The following is a 23,475-nucleotide window of genomic DNA, read 5'->3' on the forward strand; positions in this document are numbered from 1 at the left end:
GTATTTTATTTTCCACAGTGTGAATCTGTGTGGGCCTGTGTGGGAGGTGAAAGGAGACAAAGGTGAGGAGAAGTGAGAGAAAAATGTCAATGACATAAGAGAGATGGAGAATGAGAGAGAAAAAACGGATAGAGAGAGAGAGAAAGAGAGAAGTGTGAAGAATGGAGAGAGAGAGGGAGGGAGGGAGGGAGGTTGGGGTGGAGGTGAGGGGGAAGCGGTGAGCACCGTGTGACCAGACTGAGGTTCCTTCCTCGCCAGCCTGAGAACCAGGAAGTAGAGCTGCTTGTTCTTGCATTATTGGGACTAACAGGAAATGCAGAGGTCTTCAGGAGGGGTAAAGTGTGTGTGACTGTGTGTGTAGACGGTACCTTGTTGTTTTTTCAGCTAATAATCGTCATTATTTTTAACAGGCCAATACACCTGAATTAAAACCGCTATGATCAATGTTTTTCACATCAACAGTGGATTAAATTAGTGCGTGTATGATGAAAGGGTTCTTTTGTAGTAACAAATAACTCTGCAGTTTCTTTCATCTCTGTGATGCATTTTAGTGTCTTTCAGCTTATTTTTGTTTTGATTCACTGTCACAGCTCTCATTAGCGTGTACAGCAGCAGGAAGCTGCAAAAAAAAAGAAAAAAAGATGCTGTTATAAACACACTATACACTAACTAACCCATCAGAATACTGCTAAGTTGGCTGGTGAGCATAATGGAACATCTAATGTAGCAGCTAAAGAACTAGCTAGGAGTTGGTGGAGAGTAAAACAGAGCTTTAATAAATCTTGGACTTACATCGATTCATTCATTCGTCGGGGTCAAAACCAGAAATAAATCTTAATTTTGCTCTGTGGAAATGTGTATAAGCGAGTATTTTGTTAGCCATATGAATTAAATATTTCAACATTTTCAGTGTTTTCAACTTGTTTCCTTCTGCCCCAAAGGGGTCAAAACTCTATCTAATGAAATTCTGTGATTTGCAATAACCCAAGGCTCTTTTGTAGCTGCCAAATTGAAATAACTTTAGAGAGTTTCATATTGCAATTACAGATGGAAAATAATTTGTCTACCTCTGACTCAGCTCTTAGCAATTAGCCATCAGAATAACATGTGTATGGTTCTTCTAAACCACAGCCATATTTCATATTCATTATTCAGCCATTCCATATAGATTAATTGTTATTTATGGACTTTTGATATTTTCTTTCAATAGTCCAATATGGTACTCCAGGGATAGTTGTGCTTTTATTGGCCTTTCAGCCCATTTTGTTCTGTGACCCGTCAAAAGCTGTTGATGCTTTCATATCCTCTAACATGTCATCGAATAAAATTCATCCAGCCAAGTTCCCTCTGAGATTCCCTCCTTTGGTGAGAGTGTAGAAATTAGGCTAAAACACACCATTGGGGATCCATCGCTTAAAGCTACGCCAAGCATGTTGCAACTGTCAGGCTCTGTGTGGGTTCAGGGTCTGCTCTGATTGTTTCTCTTCTCTTGGGCTGGGTCCTCTTGTCTTTGCATATATGGCATTTCCTCAACACATTTCCAGCTGAATAAATGCATGACATCTAGAGGGAGATGTTAGATCAGTGGATATGGCCTGTGATGTGGGCTTCTAGCAAGCCAAGAGATCATCAAAATAATCACTGTTGCCTGTGCAAACAGTGTGCAGGTGCTCAGGCACAACACAAGATGAGACAGGGCCCCCCACGCCATCTCGCAAGGGCCAGGGAGCAGCAGGTTGCCTTGGGAACCCTCTGCAACCTCTTTCTTGTCATTACTCCCCTTGCACACTCCCCCTTTTTAATCTGCACCATGCTTTCACTGACAACCCCCATCCCCCTTGATATATACACACAATACATGCATGCACACACTCACATATAAAGAAGCTGTGACGCACAAGTAGGCAGGCAGAAATATGAGTACATGCACTCACACACACACATGAACATCAGGCCTATAAAGATAACCATGCTATTATATCCATCACTGAGCCTGAAAACCCTCTATCAATCTGTCTGTGCCTGCACTGTCTTTGGATTTCTGGCAGGAATTAAATAAAGCCATTGTAAAACAGTATTGCTATCACATACTTCATTAATCTGCAGAACACAGTGTTGAATCAGCTTTGGAAAATGCAATGTTCTATATTCTATTACATGATTTTAATATGATTGTGTCCCCATCTGTTAGTGTAATTGTTTTTTCTTGCATTTTTCTTTATTATGTGAGAGAAAAACACCCTTGTCTTTCGTGCTCTCAACCTTAGCCTTCATTATGGCATAATCAAAACCTCCTTGAACAACCCCCAACCCCTTAGGTCTCAACACCCCTCCACCTTTTTCAAGCCACACATTTACTTATGTATACATAATATATACAACATTCAGGTCGCCCGGCTGAGGATATGACCTGCGTTTAGGGCATAGCTCACACTGATTGCCCATTCAAGAGCAGAGGGAGCGGGTTTGAAATGATGCCGGCAATGATGTTGAAGTGCCCTGGCTCATCACCAAGTGAAATGACTGCACTTGAGCTCCTCATGCTGAAACTGTTCACATAGTAAATCTTCATGAAATAATGAAAAGCAACCTGTTTTTGTTCCAAGTTATGGCCATAAATCAAAGCACGCGTGTAAGATTTGGACAAAGTGCGTGTTATTCTTTTGATATAAATGTTCATTTTATGTACTGTGAATGTAGGCTTGGAATATTATGATTATATATCAGCAGTGTTCTGCAGCCTTTGGTCTGCTGTGTTTTATTTAGCTGAATTTTGGGCTTGATTAAATATGATTTTTCCTGCAGTATATCAAGTAATATTAAATGTTTTTTATGATATGCTTGACTCCAGGCACAGACATCACTCAGGACTGCATGGGCGGTGTGCTTAACACTGGAACTCTACTGCCTCTCAGTGGGCAGTGGCTGACTCAGCGAAAGATCTCTTTAATCTCACATCTGGAACTCAGCATGAACTTGACAAAGAAATTATAATTATAGACAAGAATAATTGTCTATCTATCTATCTATCTATCTATCTATCTATCTATCTATCTATCTATCTATCTATCTATCTATCTATCTATCTATCTATCTATCTATCTATCTGGATAATCAATTCCCTGGTTCCATCTTCTTCAGTGTGAGTTAGAAAACTGAATATCTTTGGGTTTAAGACAAAAAAGCTATTTGAAAATATTTCACATTTAACAGAATTATGGAAAATAGCTGCCAGATAAATTGCAGTAACTCTTATTCTCATGTCTCTGCATACCCAGCCACTGGTTTTCAGAGTGAACATGCTTTCAAGTGCCAACATTTCACAGATTGCCCTTAAATCTAAGTCATAAATTTGACAACCACTTTAGTTTCTGAAAACAAGTTTAAGCTTTTGAAAGAAAACATGTCAGTTTCTGTTTGTGTTTTGGAGTCATTTTATGTGCCAGAAAAGGCATTCTAGTTGAGCTACGATTCCCAGTAAGCTTTGAAGATTAGTTTGCAGCCAAACCTGGTCACATTTCGCAGTTCCCCTGCTGCTGTGGAGGTGTGGTTACCTTCATTTAATATCCCAAAGTTCAAATCTCCTGCATGGTTATTTCTATGGGAGGTGCCAGCTGTAGTCTAAACTCATGCAGGGAGTTGGCTAGGTCAACACACGACTCTCCTGGTTATCTGGCTGACACTGAACACACACACACACACACACACACACACACACACACACCCATACACATACACACACATACACATCCAGTCATTTTGGGTCATGGGAACGCGACGGTGCGCTCACACTGTGTTTATTCTGTATGGTTTCCTATTTGAATGTGTCCTTCTCACGGGACTGTTAATGGCTTCCCCTTTCCCAGGGCAGGGCAGTGCGATCAGACCTTATCCAGGTCATGCCAGGAGGGCAGGAGGTACCAGGAAGAATGAAGTAAGTCCTGGACCCTCCGTCTTCCTCAAGGACTCCTTCTTTCAAGGTTTATCCAGGAATTGAAAGAGCAGACCTGCCTCAAGAAATATGAACTGTGATTCCTGTGAGCCTGAGCACTTGTTGGAGAGGGTTTCATAGCTTGTTGTTGTTGGCGTTATTGTATGCACTCAGTGATTTTGCTGATAGCTTAGCAGACTATTGGAAATAGAATATCTGAGGGAATGCAGGGATTCGGGACAACAATGAATCTACAATCAAACAGAAAATAAAGCTAAGCTCACCTTTATTTGCAGTCACATCAGGTTTGGTTCACTTGAAGTAGATAAATGCTGAATGATTTTAGTGCAGAATTCACTTCTTAGTCTACTGAAGATTTATTGATTGAGCTTTGCTGTGGCAAGGGGCCTTATCCCTTCAAAAGTCTAGCCTGAAGGTAAAAATATGTATCTTAGCAGAGAGCTACGGGAGAATTGGCTCCTCAAAAAGAATGCAAATGTGACATTTTGGATTGAATAATCTTTAGTGATCTGGACAAATGTTGACATTTAGCAAAAGCGATCTAACTACAGGGACAGTAAACCATGCTTGTATCCAGCTTCGGTTTCAGTAGGAACTTTTAACATACATTAAAAAAGGTAAAACTCCAAGCACACAAATTAGGAGACATGTAGATTAGAGTCGAGGAGGAGGAGGAGAGCAGCTTTTCACCACATGAGGGAGCTATTGTGAGATGATGGCCACTTTGTCAAACAATGGACCAATTCCAGAGCAGCAGATGTAACACAACTTTAAAACACATTTACATAACCAAATGCGGTACTCATGGCATTTACTCATGAACTTATGAATTATAGTCTTAGAGGGAGCAATTCAACCGAGGAGGTCACTGGAATTTATCTTGAATATATTCATCCTGCATCCACACATATCCACTCACATAGCTCCGAGCATGAGGATTGCTTGCACACATTCACACAGGGCCCTCAGGGGAGTTTGGTATTCATCATTGTTGCATAAAGGAATGAATATAGCCCCAGACACCACAGATTAAACTACCTCAAACCAGCAAATTGATTGAAATGTTAACTTAAAGATCTGCAGCTGCCCTGAGGTTGAATTGAGAGTGAAATGAAACATGATAGGCACTTTAACTAGAGAGGTGAAGTGAAAAACAGCCACTGGTATCTCATTAAAAAGCCAATGTTTAGTATGGACTATATTAGGGTTGGTATTGATCTGAAGGAGCCGAGCACCTGGATCGATCTGTTCAGTGAGGGGCCTGCTGGGTAATATAGCTGCCCTGTGGGTGCGGAGAGTAAAGGTCATTCACCCTCCTACTTTTGTTGCTTTCACCTACACCTGCCTCAATCAACGTCCTCTTCTTGGTCTCATTCATTTAATTATTTATGGCTGCCTGTTATTCTCTACAGACGCCAGTGAAAGGCATGTCGTTATCATTGATCGTGCTAGCCAAATAATCTACACTGTTATATTGCCGTCCATATATAGCAATCAGAGGTATTTTCACACTAAGTTAGGTTCAGATGAAGTGGTAAATGGTGAGCACTTTGATGGTTGATGGTTATGTGAATGGTCCAGCTACTGATGAACCTGTTTATTCTCTTATTCTCTTTGTTTTAACAATGGATCAAATTACTATTTGTATTGTGACAGGGGTCTTTTTCAGTGACCCACAGAGAACAATAACTTAACCCTACCTTTCCCATGAGCTCTGCAGAGCTCTTTTAGCATCTTTCAGCTTCTTGTTTTTGTTTTATGGCTGCAACCTTTCTGTTAATTCCCTCTCACTGCTCTTGTAATGTTTTCCGCTGTAGCAGTTAATGGTTGTAAAAAAAGCTACTGTACACTACCTGCCTATACACAAAAACAAAGTTGCATTTATAGCGTGTACTTTTTACTAACAATCCCACAATGCATCGCAGTTTTGTGCATGCAACACTTATAATAGGGAAATACGGAAAATGATCAGGATTTCAATGAACATGAAGTGTTGGAAATCTTACTTTACCGAGTGTATATTTCTAGCAAGTAGTAAATGAATGATCGAGATAGTGACTTTTACATAGAGCTGATGTTAGCAGCTAGTAGATATAGACAGTGGAGTGGTGTTAAGCAGCCAGCATTTTATCTCATGAGTGGGTGTTTCACATTCACAAAGTGGCCAGGGACATGCTTCCAAAAAGAATGCTAATGTTGCTCTTTATCTGCTTGTTGGTGTTGACATGTCTGACCTATCATAGGTGATGGATCGGATAATTTTGTCAGTGATTGTTTCAGCTGCCCCCAAGTGGGCAAATCAGACAGGGCAGGTTTAAACAATAAGTAGACCTGACATTTCCCTCTTGATGTGCATCTCCAAGAATGCAAAGTTGCCAGGCAGGATTTTAGGCTAATAGTTTTAGCCAGAGGGCAAATAAGGTAAAACAGGAGGGAGGTGAGGAGGGAAGATATTTATCCATTATATATTAATCCAGTTTGTGGTGAGTGACTGCAAGGCTTCAGCCCAACCAAGCCATTAAGATAACTGACATGGTGCTATACTGACTTTGCTACTAATGAAATGTCAATACAGACTGCCATCTACCCTAATCAAATGTTAATTAAGGAACTGATGGATTGTGGTTGCAAGGTTTGGTCCCTATATATATCTCCCTTTCCCCTTTCTGTGTGTCTCTCCTATCTTTTCCCTAGGCTTGTGTGGGAGAATGAAAGAACTGTCAAAGCATAGATGGCGTTGAGCAATGCTTCCTCTGACGCTCCCTTCCTACAAGCTACGTCAAATGTAGTGTTAATCATTAATGTCAGTCCATGAAAACGTCTTTCTAAACCTCTGTAAAGACATCACACAATCAGAAAAACAGAAAACGAGATAGTTCCAGATAGTTTCTCTTTTAATTTGCTCCCTCTACTAGCCTACTGCTATAGTTAGACACTTCTGCAGTATGAGATGCCGGGGTTAGCACATAAAGGTTGACACCATCTATGTGAAAAATGAGAGACATAAAAAATGATCAGACAGGCTGGCAGTACATCCACATGGGTGAGTTGTTCACCTCTAGATATAATCTTCATGAAAGCCACCTGACAGGTGGCGGTGCCCTTTAAGACAATAAACAGAACCAAAACTATATTCATCTTCCGTCTCATGAGTGCTGCCGCATTAACTTGGGCTCCAGGCATAGAAATAAACTCACTTGTGTCTTTGGATAGCAAGGATAAAGATAAGTAGTAGAGCACACTGGGGTCATTAGTGGTACCGAGGAGAAACGGAAAAGGTTAGTAATTCTTGCTTGTGTTAATTGGCTATCAGCATTAATGAGATGCAGTAGCTGAAGAGAGGATGAGGGAGGTTTAAGCGGCGGGAGCAAAATGTCACGAGCAAGGTCACCTCACCTCCAGAATAGAAATGTCGGCTCACTTTTTTGTGTACATATGAGTAATGGTGTGTCTGAGTCTGTCCGAGTGTGTGTGTGTGTATGTGTGTTCTCACAGCCTGTGGTCTGCGTGCAGATTCATATCTAGTGAGAAATTAGATACTTTGTCTTGTTAACATCGACCTTTAGTCTAATTACTATTACTGCTAATTACGACCCCCCCATCCCCCGTCCTGCACCCAGCACACACACACACACATAAGCACACTTGCCACCCACTCTGATATGCTAAACATGTTGGAAACACGGGAATCGTGACACAACTTGTGAGAAACAAATAGAACAAAACACTGGTAAGTCATTAAAAAACGCAGGTCAGGAAAAAATGAACCAATGTTACTTCATCAAAATGGCAATTTAGTGTAGAAAATGAATCCTTACTTTTTCCCATTACTTTTCACAGCACAACATACCTGATATGTTTTCTGTATCACTTCATCATATTAATGAACTGTCCCTTCTTACATTTTTTGCGTGTTCGTGTAAAGATTTGCACAAATGCTCGGACCAGCACTGACATAACAACACATGCTTATATTACTTTAATGTCTTTGTCCAAAATTACATACTGCAGATCTTTTGTCAGCCTCAGCAGTTAGTATGATGTAGTTCCTGGCAGAGTCAGTAGGGGGCAGTGAATATCAGCATGTCAGTACTACTCTACACTAAGTATGAGAGCATAAAATGAAAATATAAGAGTGAATGGTATTTCCCTACCTCCAGCTCTGGGCTTGAATGATGATGGCAGGTCATTTACAGTAGATTTAAATTTGACGGCCAGTTTGACAGTCCAGTCCAGTCCAGTCTCTGGGGCCCTCAGCATCACGAAAGATGGTGTGATGAAATAGTGGAGGAGCGAATTGGGAGTGGGCAGACAATGGCAGCTAAAGCTCCTATAGATCAGCTGGAGAATGTGAGTGGATAGAGGATGGCAGTCTGGAAAATCCAGGTGTTGTCCAGTGTGTGTATGTGTGTTGTTCACATGTGTTTTGATTTGTCCAGAACTCTGACCTCCATCAATCACAGTTGAGCCTGCCAGTTTGAGTTCAATGGCCAGAACAGAACAGTTCTAGTCCAGCTGTCTGGTACAGTAGCTGACAAAACACACACACACACACACACACACACACACACACACACACACACACGTATTTATAGTTATATCAACACACACACATGTACTCACCGAAACCAACAGCAGACCCATAAATCAGCCCCTTTCGCACTCCTGAAGGACAAAAAGGATAAAATGAAATTCTTCACTCATATTTTTCCCTCACTTGTCACCTGTATTGTATAAGAAACATAAATTTGTTTACTTGTTCTGGCTGATTTACAGAAGAGCACAACATAACATCACATGAATCATTTTTGTCTTTTATTCCCCCCATGGTGACTGCTGCTGACAGTTCTGTGGGTACATTGTGGGGAGGTGTTTGCAGTGCAGACTTTCTGCAGTACTGAAGAAGGATTTGGTACAATATGCACTATTGTGTATCGTCAGTGGGGAGAGGGATACTGAGTTTGTAGGTGGGGGTTTAAACCTAAAGATGGACGCACTTGTAATGAGACTACACTGCTATTTGCGGTGGAAACGGTTAACCTTTAAATGTATTGTTCAAAACACTTTCTGCTTTTTCCTGCAGGTTAAACACTTGAAAAGATCAGGTCATGGAAGATAACAAAGCTTCTTTACATCTACTTCAATCTTTTCTATTTCATTTCTCAACATGGTTTTGGCCTTTACCAGCTTTGTTTTATTTCTGCCTGTGAGAACATAATGAAGTTTCATTTCATAACCTTGCTTTTAATTAATCAGCCCCCTCATTTGATAAGAATAAGCTATTTTTTTTCCCCTTAACATTCTTGGTGCTTTTTTTTTTGTTAAAAAAGAAAGAAAATCTAAAATGTAAGAACACAATTTACCACATTTTGATACCATCTTTTTATAGTTAACATGAATTATCTAACTGATAATGTTACGATGATCTGCATATCATTTAGGGAGAAGGTGTGTTTCGATATGAAAACAAGATATGGGTAAATAAAACCTCAGGATCAAACAGGAATTAACATATCAAATGTAGACTTTACACAAGATAGCAGAGACCTTACTATTGTGGACAGTTTATGTAGACCTTGTAAAAGGCAGCACGGTGACTTTATAGTTGAAACTCTTTGAAAACTCAAACCATGCAGAGGTTTGACATTGGTTTGTTGTCCTGCAAAAGCTCACTTAGCATAAGTCACACTGTGCATCAGTCAGATGCCTAAAAATGTGATGTAAATTCAATGCACCTTGGTAGAGATGGTAGATGTGCTCTGGGACGGGGAACTTCGGATGATTATTCAATAAAACGGCTAAGGAGGAAGTGGCTGGGGAGCAACTGAGGGGACAAAATGGAAGGAAAAAAAAGGTGGAGGAAGAAAATGATTCTATCATCTATATCTACCCAAGGATTTAAAAAAAACACCTGTCTAAGGGGACACTTTAAATGACTAAAAATAGAAAACCATCGAGCCGTTGCCCCCCTTCCCCCCCTCCTCTTCCTCCTCCAGGCTCCTGAGACTGTATCTCACACAGCAATGGTAATTGGTTCTGGAGTTTTATACCAGCACTCTTAAATGAATTCTTAATTTGTGAGGCAGACATTTGTGGTGCCCCCTGAGGAACGTGAATCTTTGTGTGGGAGGCTCCCATGCAAAGATTCACTTTCCTGGGAGCTTTCCTGCCTTAACCTCAGGCTCTGCTGGCTTTGGCTGCCTCCAGCTGCCTCGTTGTCATCAAAGGTGAAACGCAGATATATCAGCCATTCACCCCACAGCACGGCAGAGCCAGACAGAAGGTGAACGATTTCTGTTTGGGAGAATGTGGTGCAGGGTATTTAGAGGTAGTTGATACACCACAGTGGGTACACAGACAGCTGATACCTTTCCTAAACTTTTGTGATTTCTGGAGTTGGGCTGGAGAAGGCATGGCCTGGATTACAGATCAAGTAAAACGAGTTCAACTTATAAGCTTTCATTACATGTCCACACCAGATAATGTTCAATCCACAATACCATACTATACCTGTATAGTACAGACAAAGAGATTCAATTACTTCTACTATGCTCATTGTTGGTCATTTTGACCTCAGATAAACTGACATACAATAAAGAAAATTTAGAAACAACAGCCAAAATATGCTTCAGCTTTCTATCTAGGCTTTTGACATGCACATTGGCCCTGTTGACCGAGATTATTATTACCATCCACTTTTATTTAAAGCAACATTGCGTTTATATATAATGATTATATTACTTATGAGTCATCAACTTTGCTAAAAGCCAAACATCAAGCAAGTGCAAGGCACAGCATCCAGCTAATATTACCTACTAATCAACAAGTAGGTAATAACAAGAATCCCAGCTCGGCGTCTATTATTTAAGCTCTCGCAAACAATTAAAAGACCGAAATCTACTCTTCTTGCTTGTTCCTTTTCTTTTCTTAAACTCTTCACTTGGCTGCTTGCCCAGCTCCTGTTCTGACATGACAGGGGCACCACTCAACGTCAGCATTCCCCTGCTCCCTGGGCCTGAAAACCTCCTCTTCCTAGTGATCCAAAAGGCATATAGTACAAACAATAACTCTTTCACAGTCTGGGCAGGCTGGACTAACAAACTGAGCTATTAGCTAACAGCACTATAATTCCCAGCAGTTTATATCAGGAAACTCTGTAAATCACTGATGTGCAGCAACTGGACGACACGTTACACAATAGGGCTTTAAGTAAGTATGAACTGCTCGCCAAAAGAGTTACGGAGACAGAACTAACCAACCAAGAGTTTTTCTACAGTAGCTCCTTGTTAAAAAAAGAAGTGATGCACATTCTGAAAACAAAAAGCCCAAATGCATTATTGTAACTGCTTGACACACACATGGCATGTTCCCAGCTTGTTAGCTTGACTACTACACCAGTTTACCAACCAGCCCTGCAAGGATACCCAGATGACCGAGCCTCAAGAACCACATATTGATATATTGTGAAAACAAATTAATATTATATCCCTTGTTTTATGAGCACAGGTGATGAGGGTTCAGGCTTGTATAGCCTGTCGAGGTTGCTTGAGGGGGAAGCCTCTGGGATAGCATATATCATATATAACATGAGACGTAATTATAGTGTTAGCATGAAATTGATTTTTACGTCAGTGTTATAAATGATCTAGTGCCGTTAAAATGCAATTCTACAGTGCACCTTACTGTTGTATTACTGTATCCTGTCTGATATGAAGCTGTTAGTAAATTATAACAAATATATTGGGTAAAATGTCACTTTATACCAACAGATGACATAACATCAGTGCAAATTCTTGAGATAAATTAATTTCCAATGTATTTTTTAATCCATGAAAGGATAAATGGTTGTATGATGTGCATCATGGAACACGATTGCTCTTCCCAGTACTGTTTCCTACCTGCATCGTGACATCAATTTGTAAACAGACACAGTTGGCGTGAGGTTTATAGATTACAGACTGCTTCCTTTCTGATAATTAGAATTCAGAGCCACACAATCTGTCAGGAGAAGCGAGATGGCAAAGAGGCTCCCAGCAGGACTGAGCTGCTGAGAGACAGAGGGAATATCTTCAGCGAGGGAATGCAACAGTCCTCCAGTATTTCTAATAATCAATTTAGGCGAGCATGCTGCTGAAGGAAGCAACAGATTAAGCAGAATCAAAGTGCTCTTTAACCTTTTTGACAGCTTGTCCATCTGCCGGTCTGATCTATGTTCATTAGTTTGCAACACACTAAGATACAAGCACACAGGAGCTCACATTTCCCAATATAGATATTTTGAAAGCATGCTCTTCCTCGCTCAACACAATAGGGAACTCTGTACTGGGTTATTTCTACACAGCTATAACATCACATTTTTGAAGTGTTTTCCAATTCTTCTGCCCTCCTTTCTTATTCCCATAATTGGTGTTGCCTGAGGTAGAGGGGAAAGGTGAGTGAAAGAGAGACTGACTAGTTGAGAGGCACAGCGAGAGAAGCATTGTCAAGTGCATCAAGTGCATGTATTGTATCTAAAAAAAAAAAAATGCCTTAATTTTGTACCCCCACCTGAAAGACCTTTCTGAAAGGATTTTCTTTACAGTGCTTCAGCAGCTCACAATTCTTTAGTGAAAATGGGGCTAGGAGGCTGGATTTCACTCAGCCTCATTATACCACATACAGTAGGGCCTGTCACACAGTGCAAGTGCTGCTGTTGATAGATGTTTTTCTGCCAGCAGAAATTTGATTCTGACAAAAATATTGCAATTAAAGATTAAGGCCCACTTTGTAATATTTTCCTCTACAATGCATAAAAGGCCAAAGCTCTTATAGGGCAGCATATTTTATTTTAAGCGTGCCACGCTTTCCAGAGGATATGAATGGTTAGAATTACTGTTATTTCTCTTTCAGCGAGGCGGTGTTAGAGTTGAAGCCATTTGCCACTTTCATACCAATTTACATCCCCGCAGTATTTCCCTTTTAAAGTCAGAGGACTTTTAGAGCTTCACTACCTTTTGGAAGTCCCTCTTCTTTCTAAAAACAGGGATGATTTATTACACACACACATACAACTAAGTTCTCATTGATATACCAATATTTTATACCATACATTAGTACACTGTGCTGCACTACAGGCTGTTGACTGCTGGGCTGTTTGTCTCTGGGGTTCACGACAACACAAATTCAAATGTTACATTTTGAAAATATGAATAAATAAATAAATAAAGATTTATCTCCAAGTGAACTATGCATCCTCCAGCCTCATTAGCCTCTTTGTTTTGACAGTCAACATAATGGATTATTGAGAAAACACAAGCTTTGATGTGAGTTAGTAATTTATCTTTTTGGCTGAACTTAAAATTATTTATGCGGCGGGTTATGACATAAGGACTTTTAGGATCCGCCTAATGCCTATTAAAAAAAATAGGAACAACTGGAAAAAATGTAAACAAACAGCAACAAAACAAAAGTGTTTCAGGATGCAGACTACTCAGCTTAAACATTAGAAATGTTTCATAATTCATCAAAATCAAATAGAATTTTAAGTTATGCTATGATGAGGAATGCAAATTCAATTTACATACCGCACTACAATAACCTTTACACTTGTTAAGATGATGCCATGCCATCTTTTTCATAATTATATTTCCCCTTCAAGTGCTCAGGCTGAGAGAGACTCTGACTTGGAACAGAATATTTCTTAATTTTCTCGACTGCTCACTTGTAGACTCAGAACTGTTTTGTTGGCTATTTTTCAGAAACAAACCACACAAAGAAAAAGCGAGACAGCACATATACAAATTGACAAGATGGATTATAATTCGAACTCACATTCGATAGTGTTGCAGTTATCACAGTCGATATACAACACTGCATGTCATGCTGCAGCTACCAATTTGTTTGCATCATTATGTCTATTTCTTTGCATGTTGTTTACCTAAGAATATTTGAGTTTTGAGTATGCATATTATATGTTTTATATGATATTTGTAACTTGTAACACCTGCTTCGGAAAAGCATCATGCCAGCTTCAAAACAAAGCCGGATATTGTAAACAAGCACATATGAAACATATTGTGAGCTTCGCTCTAAGTCCTCCTTTGTGAATACTGGTAGTGGGGAAACAGATTAAAAAAACATACAAAGATGGAAAAGGATTGTAATGCCAGATGACAAGGGGAGTACAAGGTACGACTGGCTGTGAAGTTTTTGCATGAGGTAATCTCTGTCCTGAAGTTATCGGCCCACCTATCTGCCTATAAGTGAAACTTTCACTGATAAACAATCATATTTAGATAGGAATAAAACAAACTCTGTGCCTCTGTTGTTGCTGCTACAGTAAACACACTCAATTTGCTTCTGGCACTGCTACACTGCCATGCTGTTGTTGTGAAAGAGAGATGTTTTTTACTCGTATTTTTGCATGTAAATCCTCTCTGGCATTTGGGCTATAATATTTATACAACCAGAAAAACAAGAGATGCAGTTGATTTTATTCACTGCTATAAAAAAAAAAAATTCTTGGCACTGACTGATGACTGGCACACTCACTTGATTTCACTAAAGGGTCACAACCTCCCAGATGAGTCACACATCACAGGATTTCCCACACTAATCAGCTGTCTCTACAAAGCACTGAAGCCTAAGACTCTTGATAGAGGCGGGAGCGCACAGATGTCAAAAGGTTCATAAAGACTTGACAATAATAAGGACATACAGTGACCTACTTTTCAGTCCTTTAGTCACTCTTAGTGAAGACACTGGCCGTTTTATAGCTGATGGTTACTTTTGTGGGCATTTAGGGAGCTTTCACAGAGCCTGAGTAGCAATGACAGAACTAATCCTGCCTACATGAACATAAATCTATAGTTAGGTCAACAAAATATAGCACATAGGGAGGAGGTTATATTAGCCACCTGTATGGATGTTATTAGTCAGCTGTTAGCCAAACACCTGGTGGACGAATCAGCTGATGCCATCAGTTAATGCAAGGGTAACTTCAATGCTCTGCTTGAACCAGTGCAGATCAACTTCAAACGTCTGTTTTGATATGTAGATTTTTTTTTTTTTTTTTAATGTTTACAAGTGAATGAAATGAGTTTCCTCATGGTTGGCCGGGCAAGGCCTTAGAGATAGTGTGAAGAGCTCAGACATCTGGAGGGAGCTAGGAGTAGAGCTGTTGCTAATTCACATTGAAAGGAGACAGCTGAGGTGGTTCGGGCATCTGATTAGGATGTCCCTTTGGGTGGCTTTCTATAGAGGCGTTCCAGGCTCGTCCGACTGGGAGGAGACCCCGTGGCAGACCCAGTACCCTCTGGAGGGACCATATAGCCCATCTGGTTTGGGAACGCCTTACAGTAGGATGCCCTAGGAGGACCTAGAATGGGTTGCTTGGAAGAGGGACATTTGAAATTCCCTACTAAACCTGCTGCCAGTCTGACCCAACCCTAGATATGTGAAAGTGGATGGATGAATGGATGGATGGATGACAGTTTAAAAAAAAAAAAAAGTCTGATTCTGACATTGGTATCCATTTATCCGCAGATTCTGGGTAGCATATACAGTTTTTATACAGCAGAGATATATCTTCATATATTAGTATAATATAATGATAATATCATTATAATAATCAATCAGTCAGACTTTATTTCTATAGCACTTTTTATACAAAACATGTAAAACAAAGTGCTTCACACAATAAAAACCCGATACCCACTGCCCACCCCAAACCCTCCACCCCACCCCATTATAAACAAAGCACAACACAAACTGAGGAAGCGCCCATCTCATCAAGTGAAAATGGTGTAACAGATCAAAATACATAAACAGAAAAGATATATAAATAGTTCAAGTAAAAGCCTAATTAAAAAGATAAGTTTTAGGTTTGCTCTTATAAATATGAACATTCTCAGCTGCCCTCAGTTCTTCAAGGAGGTTGTTCCACAGATGTGGACCTCAGTGAGAAAAGGACGCCTCACGTGGATTTTTGTTCTGACTTTTGGTATTATTAAAAGGCCACTCCCAGATGAACCGAGAGTCCTCAATGGTTCATTGGTCAAGTAAATCAGATAGAAATAAGTGGGACTAAGACCATTAAGACATTTATAAACCGGTAGAAGAATCTTAAAGTCGATTCTGAAGAGACTTTAAAATGGGTGTAATATGTGCTCTCTTTCTGGTTTTTGTCAACAGACGATCCAATGTTATTCATCACAAGAAACTTAATTCAGAGATGTTATTGACACACCGCATGGTACAGTACAGACCAATAGGCTTGATGTTCAAAACTCTATGAATCTACAATTTGTTAGTTTTGTGTTCTTGCTTGACCTGCACCTGTAACTCTTGTACAGGCAATTTGATGTAGCATGTCTCACTCTCATGGTCCTCAAAAGTTCAAACTCTACAAATAATTGGTTTGTGAACTATTTGAAAGCAAGCAGCAGTGCGTTGTTGGTGTCTGCTCATTAAGTGAACTGACACAGACGAAATAGATGGCCCTTGACTGCTTTACTTTAAAGAATGGGTGCCAGACAGACAAAACACAAGGTCCTCATTACTGACTCTGTTGTTTAAAAGCAACTTTTTATTTCTATGGCTCGTCCCTAAAAGCCAGAAAAGACCAGGGGAGTTTTGATTATCCAGTCAGCGGTGAAGAGTGCAAAGCAAAAAAAGAAAAATAATCACCAGAGTATGATCTGAAGGTAAACAGGTCTCATGATGAATTGTTTGAGATAAGATCAAGCAGAAGATACTCAACACAGATGTGTATCAAGAGACATAAAGGAGCCGAGAGAGATTAAGCTAGAGAAAAAGAGACTATAGACTGTTGACAGAGACCAAGATGACATAGGGAAAGAGATACATACTGTATGAGGAAATGAAGTTTGTCAGATGTGTAACCACTTTTTTATGACTCCTTTCTTCTGGCAGAATGACCTGTTGCTATGGAAACAACAGGGACCATACTGTATGTGTGAGTAAAAATAAATTTCACCCAGTGATTACTGTTGAAACCTAAATTGCCATCCAGTTCTTTTATGTCCCTACCAGACAAGATTGCCTCATGTAAAAATGGATTTGAAGCCTAATTTAAAGCCCACTTCACAACAAATCTTGTGCTGTCTGCACTCTTTTGCACACCGAACACACTTTTCACAATCCTTTGGTGCCAAACATCACGTTTGGGGTTTAATCTTTGACACTATATTAATAATGTTTCTTCAATTAAGAGTCACAACAAACTAGCCTGACTGAATTTGATATTCGGCCTGGCGAACAGTTGACATGTTAGCCAGTGTCTTGGGATGGGGTTGCAGGTTATTTTGTTTTGTTTCTAATCAGTGAGTGACATATCCCTCCTGCCAAGATCATTGTCAGTGATTCAAAGCTGTGATGGAAGGTGCAGGTCAGAAAAATATGAAGAAAATATGTCATATTAAAACTTAAGAGAACACGTTTCCTCTTGAAGACATTTTTGTATCACTAATTTCCGCCTTCTCGCCAACTTTTAGTCATCAACGGGTGCAACACCAAACTTGCTTTAACTGCTGAACTAATTGGACATAGGCAGCTATTCGGAGATTTTGAGCTGTGCTAGCTCTTGCTGGATGATTTATGTTAGTGTGGCTGGGGTATTTTGCCTTAACAAGTGACATATCGGTCCAGCCAACGTCATTCTCAGCCTACATGGAAGCTACAGTTTCCAGGAAAACTTAGCAACTAAGAACTGCTACTTCTCTATGTCAATTACAAAAACCTATACAGCTGTGCAGGTCTCATCCACATGTTCCAGCTGGCTCAATTTTTGTTGCTAGATGATGGAGAAGATATTTTTATTGCGGCTGCACAGGAAGGTTTTGTTTGGGTTAGGGAGACAACTGTCAATGATAGAAGAATTGGAGATGTGGATAGCGACCATGTTACAGTAGAAACAAGCCCACACAGAATAGACTTGATTTGATTTTGTCACCTTGTGGAATTGGATATGTTTAACAACTTGAACTGGGGGGGAAATGGGGTTAAAGAAAGTTCATTGCTCATTCCAGCTCAAAAATGTACAGCTATTTTCATTTTAAAAATATATCGTAGATTTAAACATTTATTAATCTATATAATTTGATGTTATTGTATATTATCCCACTTGCCACTCACACTATGCCTCTTGTGTTCCTATAAACTACTAACTGCACTGTTTCATGTGCTCAACAGCGCAGCTGATCACCTCTGTCACAGGGGGCACAGGTGTAAAAGTCAACAGCCTTTCCAACATGTTGACTGTACCTCTGATGCCACTCGCAGGACAAAAGTATTTTTTTAATATTATATTTATATTGCTTATTTTTTATCCCAGTGGTATCAAAGAAAATCATTCTCTTGTGGCTTCCAGCATGGCGATAAATCTTTAGTTTTATTTTATGAGTGGAGGAAGCATCATCACAAAGTAATACTTAATTACTGTATGAAATAGTTGTTACACTAAACTGTTAACTGTAATCTAAGAAACAAACATTGTAGCAAAAAAAGTATTTTAAATGTGTCATAAATCATATATAGGTTCATGTAAAGTCATTTTCTTTTTTATTCCTGTCACCCTGCATTGGTTTCTTTAATTATGTTCATAGACTTTTTTGAAGTTCTTAATCTGTGATCAAAAATGTGATGTCATCTTCTTAATCCCCTGATTTTTGCTGGTTTTCTCAGAAATGTTGGATCTGCAGGAATACTTTAATCTTCAACCTTTTTTAGCTCAAGGACCCCTTGGACGAGACAACCTTTTTTCTATTTTTATCCTGGCTTAAATAATAACTTTTATATTTAGTTTATTCAACTTTTATTTCGCCTTATTAACCTGTTTATATACTGGGTTATTAGCCTATATGTGTTGATTTAAATTAATGATTTATGATATGATAATTTATGATTTAAAAAAGGTCATGCATAATTATTATTGGTTATTAAATGCCAAGATGATTTCTCAATGATCTGTACACTCACAGTCACCATTATTTTAGCGAAAATTGTCAATTATTATGACAAAAAACTAGTAGACCCCCTGCAGTACCTCTGTGAACTCCCTAACAGTTTAACTACATTTTATGATCCTTAAAACCTATTCACAGGAATCAAACATCAGTGATTTTAAAGAAAATCTCACAATACATAGTGTCACTTTAGACATCTGAGTGTTTTATTTAACATTAATACAGTTAAGTTTTAAAGCAGAGTGACAAAGTCAGCTCAGTGGACTGATGAGACTAATTTGTGTGCGTTGGTTTTCATCCTCGTTCAGGGGGCCTCGGGACACGGTGAACAGCGGCAGCTCAGGTGGCGGGTGGGGAGACAAAAAGACGACAAAGAATAGTTAGTGAGACAGACAAATAACCTTTGAATTACTAAATAAGTAATATATATTTACAATCAGATAAATGACGATGTACGGTAAACGGCAGCGGCTCCGGAGGCAGAGAAAGACAAAAGCATGAGTCAAACTGTGAATCGTACAGTTATCGAATATGTGATATTATATGGATGCATTGAAAATTCTGTCACTTTATTTCTGAATCAGAAGCTCATACTTACCTTTTTTTCCCGTCCACAGCTCCGGGGATGGAGTAAGAGAGAAGAAAGGGTGATTAGTAAGCGAGACAAATAATATTTGAATTAATATGTAAGTGATATTATATCTGATGAGAAGCTTGTACTTACTTTATTTGACTGGTAAGAGAAAAATTGGTTAGTAAGCTTGTTTTGGAATATTTGAATTAATCATATTGCTCAGAAGTTTATACCTACCTGAAGGAGACGGAGCTCCACAAGATGTCGTCTGTTTGGTCAAAGTTTGGTTGTTTTGGGGTTTTTTAAAAGCTGCATCAAGTCTAAAATGCTCCTTTAAGGAGCTTTCTTGGTGGTGAGAGTGGAAGTGGCATTGTTTAATATTTCTTTACAACTTTTTGCCGTCTTCCTCTCTCTTTCTCACCACACAATTAAGTTGTTAACCTATCCTGCCCTTTGGACGAGGGGTTGACAGCCCTGCCAGTTGCATAGGCTTCCCGCAGCATTTCCGCCCAGGAGGAAAGAAAAGTCAACCCAGTCGTCGTGTCAAAGCATGGAAGAAGGATTAAAACAACCTTAAAAAAAAAAACCTCAGTGCAAGATGCTACCTTGGTTTGTGGACAGCCCCGCCAGACGCAGAGGCTGTCGGGGGATCTGTTTGCCCAGCCAGACGCAAAGGCCGCCCCACATATTTAAATAACTTAACTAAATTCTAACTAATATAAGTTTGGAACTATTTACATACGGAGACGATGGATGGTCCCAGTGCAAGTCGCTACCTGAATCAGAAACAGAAACAAAGACAGCAAAGATCAAATATACAAATATTTACGTGAAAAGAATATTTGAGGTGTACGAGTCGATGTGCGTTAATGTACCTGGGTTTTTATAACCATCCTCAATCAGAGTCGCTGTCATCAGCAACGTGGCACCTTGGCAGCAGGCCCCTCGTCCTCGGAGTCGCTGTCCTCCCTGCGCCTCCGGCCAGAGGTGCCGAGAACAGGATCCCCTAGGTCAGAAGGTGAGAGACTGTCATTAGATTCCAAAATGTCACCATCAAGATCTGCAGAGGAGGCAGAAGAGGAGGGAGAGCCAGTGGCAGGAGAAGCGGCAGGAGAAGCAGGAGGGGAAGCAGGAGGAGAAGCAGGAGGGGAAGCAGGAGGAGAAGCAGGAGGAGAAGCAGGAGGGGAAGCAGAAGGAGAAGCAGGAGGGGAAGCAGGAGGGGAAGCAGGAGGAGAAGCAGGAGGGGAAGCAGGAGGAGGAAGAGGAGGAGGACGAAGAAAAGGAGGAGGAGGAGGAGGAAGAAGGAAATCAGCAGGCGGACCTACATGATCTCCACAAGAGTGAGGGTCAGGATGAAAGAAAGCAGGAGCAGGAGGAGGAGGGCGAAGAAGAAAAAAAGGAATGGCACGGCGACGAGGAAGAGGATGACGAAGGAAAGCAGGAAAAGGGTCATCCTCAAAAGGGTCAGGAAGAACAAAAGGAGGAACATGATCGCCACCGGCCAAGCGATCGGGAGGAGGAAGGCGAGGACGAAAAAGGTGAGCAAGATGAGGGAAGCGAAGACGTTCAGCCTGAACGTGAGGAGCGAAGAAAGGAGCAGCACGGGCAGGAGGAAAAAGAAGCTGCTGCTGCCACTGCACCACCGGGTGCAGCAGAGGAGGTCTGCCAACGCCACGGCGAGGCACAGCCTCAGCCTCAGCCTCCCGAAGCCGGTCAACCAGCCTGACGACCAGGTCGTCAGGAGGCATCTCGGGATCGGGATACTGAAGGTGAAACGGGCCACCTGAGGAAGAAGAGATGGAGAACAAAAGTGAGATTCTGATACGCTGCAGCAGATGCATTGCAATCCCTTTAAGAGAAAACAACAATAAACGTGACACGTGTAGATACTCGCACATTTTCTGTGGGCAATAACTGCCGGCACAACATGTTAAACTGTGTATCTTCCCTCTAATAAGCAGCCTGTGACATTAATAAGGCACCAAAGCGTTGAAGCTGTATTCATTCAGATTTAGTTATGACGTTCAGTACTTCTGTCTCTGCTAATTTTTTTTTAGATTTTTAGGCCTTTAATGATAGGACAGATAGGAGGCAGAGAGAGGGGGAGTGACACGCAGTAAATGGCCGTCCGATGCAGGATTCGAGCCGGGGCCAGCTGCAGCCTCCGCACGGCCGCTTAACCCACTACGCCACCGACCGCCCCCTGTCTCTGCTAATTGAAGGAAGAGTCAGTCAAGTTAACACACATTTGTGTGACAGAAAACAGAAATCCACATTAAAAAAACCCTGCAACATTCCTGTTTCAGCTCCATCTTATAATAATAATAAAATAAAATGAATATCTGAACAATGAGCCACAGATCTTTCACACTTCATCACACTTATGTTATATTAAATGGAAAAGGAAATAATCCTGGGTGGGTGGGAACTGATGTAGTAACATTGTTTTTTATGTCTGTGCGTAACTTCCATAAAGTCTGCAATAAGTTGTGTTTCTATAAATATCATCCTATTATTGTGAACTCTCTTTGCTACAATAATCATGTAGGAACAAATATGATATCAGCCCTGATGCGCACAGACCTCTGTGCACCATTACACACACCAAACGGTGGATACTTTGATGAAATTATGTACAGTTAACATTCTTAATCCTCCAAAATAAGCTCAAAACAATGGTAATTTGTGGTAAATTATTCATATACATCAGGATGAAAGTACACTACAGTTTTGGTTGTGGATCTAAAGACTTTCAGACACTTTGGTTCACTTCATCTTCTGTCTGGTGCATTTTGAGCAATATCTGATCAATTTTGAACTTGAAAAGTTGCTCTGATTGTGACTCTATGTTCAATTAAAATAATTAGATTAATTAAATTAAATTGATATTGATGCGTTTTAAATCAAACTTCATCCATCACAACAAACTTCAAATCATACGTGTGATGTTCACAGTAACGTTATGTGTTGACAGTATAAACTACGCCACCTGGTGGAGGAACAGGTCGTCAAGTTAGTCAAGGAGACAGCGATGGCGGTGTGTGTAAAAGCCTTTGTTAATAAACCATGTTGCTGTTCAGTAAGTCGGTGTTCGTCTGGTGCATGAATCCACATCACAAACATTACAATACGTAAGCAGGTTACTGTGGCAACGGGCCCCGGTTTGTTTACATTTGCACGTTCTGATGTCAAGAACGTTCAATGGTCTCCATGGTGCACCAGAATAATAAATATATTTTTTAGCATTATTCGAAAAATATAATTTTTTCATAAATTTTGGTCGATAAACTTGTAAAAAATGAACGCCTTAAACTAAAATTTAAGATATTCTTTGAGTACTACACAATTATTAAAACATTCAGCCAATATTTACCATCTAGAAATCATTTTACACCGAGAAAAACGTTGAGGGTCGCCAAAAAACTAAAAATATCTATTTACAGAAATCATTTTTTAATTACTACACAACTATCAACACATTTCACAGCTATCCCGAAACTTTCAGTCCAATTTCTTATCATCTAATAAACATTTTAAACCGAGAAAAACCGAGTGTCAACAAAAACTGTGTTTTCCTAACAGGCCGGTTTACATGAATGAAATATACATTTTGTACTAAAAAAAACTCAATTTGGGAAAAGTTTAAAAGGTGTCTTACGTGACATGTCTCAGCAGGCTGGTCTTTTAGTCTTTCACGGAGCTTTCCTCTCGTGTAGTAGGGGGTTTCACGGAGCTTTCCTCTCGTGTAGGATGAGTGTAGGATGAGTTTTCAGGTTGGATGCAACTTTTTCACGGACAGGTGTTCACACAGGTCAACGATCTCTCGAGTCCAAGCGCGAGTGAACAATTCTACAGGTTTGCGTGCCCTTACGTCACCACGGTCGTGCGTGACCTTTCTGTCTCCATGACAATGACGGATGCACATGCGTGCGTGATGGAGACGATGTGCAGTAAAAATCGATTTAGTGCTTGTGCGGCATCAATAA

General features: G+C 40.2%; 2 protein-coding genes across 2 annotated transcripts in view; both read left to right on the plus strand.

Annotated features, from left to right (window-relative positions):
- Positions 1 to 20,675: 20,675 nt before the first annotated feature.
- On the plus strand, positions 20,676 to 21,601 carry LOC109143072 (cilia- and flagella-associated protein 251; the record flags this gene model as incomplete). The annotated part of the gene is made up of 1 exon (XM_027284289.1): positions 20,676 to 21,601. A coding segment is annotated over one exon (540 nt), but the record flags the coding sequence as incomplete, so codon positions are not given.
- A 751-nt stretch (positions 21,602 to 22,352) lies between these two features.
- LOC113746826 (uncharacterized protein K02A2.6-like) overlaps positions 22,353 to 23,475 on the plus strand; it is a 9,149-nt gene continuing 8,026 nt past the window's right edge. The window contains exon 1 of the mRNA XM_027283889.1: positions 22,353 to 22,493. The gene's annotated coding sequence lies outside the window, so the exon portion shown is untranslated. The remainder of the gene's footprint in view (positions 22,494 to 23,475) is intronic.

Source organism: Larimichthys crocea, chromosome XI (assembly GCF_000972845.2).
Source record: "Larimichthys crocea isolate SSNF chromosome XI, L_crocea_2.0, whole genome shotgun sequence".
NCBI classification, from domain to species: Eukaryota; Metazoa; Chordata; class Actinopteri; family Sciaenidae; genus Larimichthys; species Larimichthys crocea.